The sequence below is a fragment of the Trypanosoma conorhini genome, assembly GCF_003719485.1.
Source record: "Trypanosoma conorhini strain 025E chromosome Unknown Tco_14.4_contig_00476, whole genome shotgun sequence".
In the NCBI taxonomy this organism is placed as follows: Eukaryota; Euglenozoa; class Kinetoplastea; order Trypanosomatida; family Trypanosomatidae; genus Trypanosoma; species Trypanosoma conorhini.
This window is the reverse complement of record NW_021704565.1, coordinates 1-6,335: the sequence shown is the minus strand read 5'-3', so window position 1 is coordinate 6,335 and position 6,335 is coordinate 1. Positions and strand designations below refer to the sequence as shown.

The following is a 6,335-nucleotide window of genomic DNA, read 5'->3' as shown; positions in this document are numbered from 1 at the left end:
GATTTTGGGTGGACAGCACTGCTGGAAGTGTTGGAGCTCGGCGGCGACGACTTGGACCACGTTGAGATCACAAGGGCGCTGCTCGCGGCCGGAGCGGATGTGAACCTTGCCGACAAGGAAGGGAGGTCGCCACTGTACGTGGCAAAAAAGCACAACCTGAAGCGCATCAGCAAACTTCTCGAGGAGGCGGGCGGCCGAGCTTAAGTGGGTGGCCAACGGCCAACAGTGCGGCTCTGCGGAAGAGAGTGAACAGTAACTTCCACTGAAAAAGAGGGTGGTTGCGGGTGGAGCGATGAACTTGCATATACGTGTATGTCTGCTGGTGCGTGTGTGTGTGTATGTCGGAGAGGGGGGAAATGGCCACTTCCTCGCACTCCCTTCATTGCCGTGGTGGTGGGGGGGGGGGCGATATTTGCCCCAATATTTCTTTATCTTCTTTTTTTGCTTGTTGCCGTGTTTCTGGGGCGGCGTTGTGCTTGGCACCTGATGTTTTACTGGCCTTTCCTTCTTTTTGTTTGGCTGTGTGCTTTTCCCTTGTCGAGATTTGCTTTGGGCGGGAAAAGGGACACGAATGACTGTCCTCCCCCTTTTTTTTGTTGTGTGTTCGTTCCGTTCTTCTTGACACTTTTAGCTCGTTGCCGCGCTACCCTGTCACGGGCGGCGCGTGAAACTGATGGCCTCCCGCGTGGAGGCGAGAGAGGGGAGGTGAGGCCTGTTTGGCACCCACTTCTCTTTGACCCTCGCCGTGTGTGTGTGTGTGTTGTCGCATGAACAGGGCGGGGAACCGGCTTTCGGTTTGTTATTGTTTCCGCACAAACACATTCTGCCTGCGGCTGTCCCCTGCGGGCGCACGAGCCGCAGCGGGCAGCGTAGTGGAGTAAAGTACGGGAGAGGGGGGAATGCTGGGTTACTGACCTCACCTCCAGTCAAAATTGCCTTTTTTTGCCTCTCACTTGAGTCCTTTCATTCATGTCCCTTTGTGTGTGTGTGGGTCTGCTGTCTTCCCCATTTTCTTCTTTCCACCGCACTTCGGTTGCCACGCACCACCAATGTTGCAGTGCGACTTGGTTTGGCTAGCGCGTTGAAGGTGCGGCTGCGGGCGCCCTGGTAGCGAGACGGAGAAGGGGTGCGAGAAGAGGTATTGTTTTCCAATGGCCAAGTGTCCTACTGCTGACGCTGGGGCATCGGAGTTTGTGCAGTCGTGCGTCAAATTTGCGACAAACGTCGCGTTCACCGACGTTGCCCAGTACAATAACAGCCACGCAGCGGGCCTCGCATCGTCGTTTGTTGTCCTCGTTGGCACACATGCCCAATTGCGGGAGGATGCGGTGAAGAAGCTCCCATTCTACTGCCCCGCCGTGGCTGAGGCGGTTGAGCGTGTGGGAAAGGGTGAGACCTACGCGGTCCTCGCAGAGGGCCTCAAGAATGAGGCAAACGAGAGGTTTGTGCGTGTGGTGGTTGGTGAGGTGCCGTCTGAGGCGTCCCGCACAAACTGTCCTGCCCGGCCTGACGTGGTCGCCGCCCTTGTGTCCACGGCGCTTGGGGAGGTGAAGGGGCGGGAAACCAAGGTGGACGTATTTGTGCGCTCAACCGCGGCTGTCGCAGTGGCGGTGGCAGTGGCGCGTAGCGCACGACGCAACTTCACCGCCAAGGAGGGTCTGGGCGCGAAAGGGTACTGTGACGACAGCGTCCGTCTCACGGTGGTGTTCCCGGTCGCCCCCACCCCACCAGCAGAAGAATTGGCTGTCATTGCCGCTTCGACACAGCTTTGCCAGCGGCTTGTGGATGCGCCGACGAATCTGCTGAACACCGCCACCTTTACGGAGGTCGCACTGGCGTACGCCAAGGAGCTGGGATGTGCCGCCGACGTCATTTGTGGCGAGGAGCTGCGCGAACGGGGCTACGGCGGCATGTATTCTGTGGGTAAAGGTGCGGCAGAGGCGCCGCGGCTTGTAACGCTTCTGTATAAGCCCAAGGTCGCAGCGAAGATGAAGGTCGCCTTGGTTGGCAAGGGTATCGTGTACGACTGTGGCGGTTTGGCGCTGAAGCAACCCGCCTTCATGACCGGGATGAAGCGCGACATGGGGGGCGCCGCGGCGGTCTTTTGTGGTTTCCTCGCCGCCGTGCGTCTGCAGCAGCCAGTTGAGTTAAGTTGCACCATGTGCCTCGCCGAGAACGCGCTGGGGCCCCATGCGTACCGCAACGACGACGTCGTAACGATGAAGTCGGGCAAGACGGTGGAGGTGAATAACACTGACGCCGAGGGTCGCATCGTGCTCGGGGACGGCGTTTTTCACGCGACGCATGAGCTTCCCTTTACTCCAGACGTTCTCGTTGACATGGCCACTTTAACGGGTGCACAGGGCATTGCCACTGGCCGCAGGCACGCCGCCCTTTTTGTGAACGATGAGGAGACCGAATTGGCCTTCTTGAAGGCCGGCAGGGAGTCCGGCGAGACGTGCTTCCCCGTGCTGTACTGTCCGGAGTACCACGCTCCAGAGTTCAAGAGTCCCGTGGCGGATATGCGCAACCTAATGCAGCAGACGAACAATGCTGGTGTCTCGTGCGGCGGACACTTCGTCGCCAGCCACCTGAGTCCGGACTTCAAGGGCAAGCACGTCCACGTGGATATGGCTTTTCCCGTGTTTGCGGACGACAAGGCCACAGGTTTCGGCCCAGCGCTGCTGATGGAGTACTTCCGGAGGCTGTGATGGCGTTGTGGCAAAGGTGAAAGAGAAAACGAGGGACGGCTTTGCCAAGAAAAACGGCTGTTTTGTGTTCTTTTGACGTTCCGTTGCATCCACTACGAATGTTTTACTGAGACACATTGGGGAGTTGTAAGGTGGAAACGTGGTCGGTTTTTTTTCTTTTTTTCTGGTTGAGCCGAAGGTGCATTTTTCTTCCTTCTTCCTTTTTGTTGTATTTCTCTGCGAACGACGGAGGGAGGGAATTTTTTTTTACATTTACTTCAGGGGACGCCAGGGCGCCTTGGTATCGTATGCGCGTACGCGTATCGGTCATGCGTGGACGTGCATGCGTAGCGGAATGAGGGCAGATGGGAGCCGTAGGTACAATTTTTTTTACGTTTTTGTTCTTGTTACTCCATTCTTGTTTTGCCTTGTTGTGTCCGCGGTTCGCTGTGAACATGTACGGTCCTGCTGCGACGCCTATGCGTGGGCACATGCGCGTGGCGTAGCTCTCGTTTTCCTCTACTGCATTTGCTCCTTTGGGTTTTGTGTTGTTGCTGGTGCTTGGCACTGGGATGGCCGGGGCGCGGTGGTGGCCCGGCGCAAAGGGAGAGGGTGTGGGGCTGCTGCGGTCCCTGGCTGGCGAATGGAGGCTGTTGCCGAGCTCTGTGCACTGTGCGTGGCGGGGGACGGCCCGGCGCCCCACCCCCCACTGGAGTCCGTTCTATCATTTGTGGTTCAGCGGGCGGCGCGAGTGGCGCTGCCTCATATGTCTGCCGTGGAAAGGGGGATTCTGACGTTGCAACTCATTTCCGCAGGCGGCCTCCAGCACGGCGCCTGCCGGCGGTTTCTTTTCCGAGAGCTCAGCCCACCGTACGGCGCTGCAGCCATCGTGCGGCGGAGCCACGAGCTGTACGTAAGGTCTGCTGAACGGACGCTGGCGCTTGGCGATAGTGAGCACTCATCCATGTTGTCACGGCGGGGCGGGTGCCCCTTGCCGCGTCTCTCCCTCTTGAGGAGGGGTGGGTGTGTGGAAAGGAACCTGCCGCCGGTGGACTTCCGTGGGGAAGACGCGGAGCGGTTGCTGTCTGCACTGGTTCAGTCGTGGAATTCCTCTAATGCTGCGTCGCCGTCGCCGCATGCGTGGTCGCTTGGAGACGTCCCCCCGGGTCTTGCCACGTACCTGACGCTGCACTATCCTGCACGCACACTGCAACTCCTGCGGACGGCAGTAGTGGGGCCGTCTGTGCCGCAATTGTGGCGCGAGTTGTGGCGGCAGGTTTTTGTTTCAGCTCCAGACGCCGATGCCACCGCTGACACGATGCACAGGCTGCTGGATCAGGGGACCTGCGCCGAGTTCTGGCCCTGTGCAGCGCGTGCGTTTGTGTATCCCCTCGCCGGTGCTGTGGGTGACGAGGATGCCGAGAAGAATGTGCTGGCGACGTTAGAGGGGCCCTCAACGTTTTTGGCGCATGCCTTGTTGTGTTTGTGGTTAGGCGAGATCAAGCACGGGTGCGGCATGACAGGGATCGAGGCGCCTCCAGCAGCTACAGAGGTTGGGCAGGGGGCTTCTTCCCTTGCTGTTGCTCCGCTCCCACCATCGCCACCGTCGCCGGCAGCGACGGATGCCTGCTGGCGTCGGGCGTTGATGCAAGGGATGCGGTGGGTGGAGGTGGACGGGATGTGTGGCTCTCACGGGGAGCCGCGGCGGGAGCGCGCGGGCGCGATTCAGGCTGCGTATGGGTTGCTGCTTTCGCTCTATCATGGCCACAGCATGGCCTCGCATTATGTGCGCGGCGCGCTGGACCACCCGGAGGTGACGCTTTTTGTGCCTTCCTTCGAGGACCTGAACGGGGCGATGAGCGGGATGGGGGCCCAATTGGGTGGTGGCGAGGGCCGTTGCGGCAGCCCGGCGTTTCTAGCTGCGTTGGCGCTTCGACTCCCCGCTGCGCAGCTGTACGTGGCGGAACGTGTCTGGCGGCAGCTTGAGGCGTTGGCGGCACCGGGCGAGGCGGACACGCGTGATCGGCAGATGTCCGAGCTCGACGCTCGTCTGCGGGTTCTGCTGAACAGCTTTGCTTGCAGCGGCCTCCCGCTGGAGTTCACTCAGGAGAGAAGGGGCATTTCTGCCCCGTTTGTCAATGCGGCCGCGACGAAGTCGGGGGAAGGGCCGCAGAACCGGGAGGATGGCCCACGCCCGATGATGCGGCTCAAGCGCGCCCGCGCCACGGGGCACATGCCTCAAGTGCGCAGCACGAGCGGAGAAGGCGGCGCGGGCCACGAGGGCCAGACACGGGTGGCCCCCACGGCTTCCGATATTTCCCTGGCAGCTTCGTTGCTTCGGAGCGCATTGACCGACTTTGCGACGGAGGAGATTGCTCAGCCGCTTACGTCCTCCAATTTTTTGACCCCGGGCGAGGCGGCACGCGACGGCCGAGTCTCTGCCAGCACCACACGCTTAGTGCTTGTGACGCCAGCGCACATGAAGTCTTTCTCGGGGTTATTTTCGACCTTTGCTTCCTCGTCGTCGTGCTCGCAGATGGTGCGCAACGTGTGCTGCGTTGTCATGTCCGTGCTGTTGTATCGTCAGTGCTGCGCGTTGCAGAGGTGGCTTCTGCGCGAGGCGGAAAGTGGACTGAAGGCTGCGGTGGTGGGGCGTTTTGTGTGGCGCCTTCGTCGTTGGGTGCGATTTCTTGCCCCTTTGGACGTGTTTCGTTACGCCCCTGTGGCAGAGGTGCTGCTGCCCGAGTGCCTACGGGAAATGAAGAGGCAGGAGGCCGGGAGCACGGACTGCAAGTCGGATGCGGCGGCCACGGCGGCCCTAGAGGAGCTGCGTGCTGCCGTCATGGCTGCCCTCTGACGGAGCGGGCCGTCGGAGGGGCCAGTGCCACGGACGGCGGCGGCGCCTCTCTCCCCATGGCCCTCTTTATTCTTTTGCGCCCTACTCCTCGCTTTCCCTTCCTCCTTGTCTTTGGCGGTCCCGCTGCATGCGCACCCTGATCTGCCGCCGCCACTCCCACAACTTTTTTTTGTTCCTTCCGTTCTTGCACCCGCCACAGCATTAGCAGCTCACACGCACCGCCGAGGAGAGAAGAAAAGCGCCGCGAGACAAAAAAGGTGACTAGTTGGGGACACTAAAGTCTCTTCAAAACATACACGCAGGCGTGGCACCACTGCAGTCGATGGAGAACGGGGAATTGGAGGGCGGTGGCGGTGTTCCCCGCGAGCACGCAGCGAAGCCAATTAGTGAGACGGCACGGTTCGGCACTCTTGTGGCGGGCGCCTACGGCTGCCTCTGCGTGTCTCTTTCCTTTGGGTTCAATATCTTCAGTGGCGATCTGCAGAAGGACGTATCATCTTTCGCAGGCAGACATGTCGACCATAAGCACAGTGGGTATTGTCTTTGCCTACTTTGGTATACCGTACGCCTTTGTCTACGACTACTTTGGCGTGAGGCCTGTCTTCGTGCTGGGGCTCGTACTGATTACTGTCGGTGCGCTGCTCATGGCACTGACGTTCAGCGGCGCCATCGCTGCCACCGTGTTGCGGCTGTGCGTCTTCAACGGCATCTTCAACTTTGGCACGGGTGTCTATGACCTTGCGTGCGTCGTGACTGTTCTCAGCCTATTCCCAACGCGGAGAGGTGTG

General features: G+C 60.2%; 4 protein-coding genes across 4 annotated transcripts in view, besides 2 other annotated features; all 4 read left to right on the top strand.

The window, feature by feature from the left end:
* Tco025E_06769 (ankyrin) overlaps nucleotides 1-204 on the top strand; it is a gene marked incomplete at both ends in the record, with an annotated part of 303 nt that extends 99 nt beyond the window's left edge. The window contains one exon of the mRNA XM_029373641.1: nucleotides 1-204. This exon is cut by the window's left edge and continues 99 nt beyond it. Within this exon, the coding sequence (XP_029226240.1) occupies nucleotides 1-204 (204 nt within the window).
* Nucleotides 205-308: 104 nt separating this feature from the next.
* Nucleotides 309-342: a microsatellite.
* Nucleotides 343-745: 403 nt separating this feature from the next.
* Nucleotides 746-764: a microsatellite.
* Nucleotides 765-1,151: 387 nt separating this feature from the next.
* Tco025E_06768 (aminopeptidase) lies at nucleotides 1,152-2,711 on the top strand (the record flags this gene model as incomplete). Its single annotated transcript, XM_029373640.1, has 1 exon — nucleotides 1,152-2,711. The coding sequence occupies one exon, from the start codon at nucleotides 1,152-1,154 to the stop codon at nucleotides 2,709-2,711; it is 1,560 nt and encodes a 519-aa protein (XP_029226239.1).
* Nucleotides 2,712-3,333: 622 nt separating this feature from the next.
* On the top strand, nucleotides 3,334-5,547 carry Tco025E_06767 (uncharacterized protein; the record flags this gene model as incomplete). Its single annotated transcript, XM_029373639.1, has 1 exon — nucleotides 3,334-5,547. The coding sequence occupies one exon, from the start codon at nucleotides 3,334-3,336 to the stop codon at nucleotides 5,545-5,547; it is 2,214 nt and encodes a 737-aa protein (XP_029226238.1).
* A 322-nt stretch (nucleotides 5,548-5,869) lies between these two features.
* On the top strand, nucleotides 5,870-6,283 carry Tco025E_06766 (uncharacterized protein; the record flags this gene model as incomplete). The annotated part of the gene is made up of 1 exon (XM_029373638.1): nucleotides 5,870-6,283. One exon carries the CDS (start codon nucleotides 5,870-5,872, stop codon nucleotides 6,281-6,283), a length of 414 nt encoding a protein of 137 aa, XP_029226237.1.
* Between the last annotated feature and the right edge of the window lie 52 nt (nucleotides 6,284-6,335).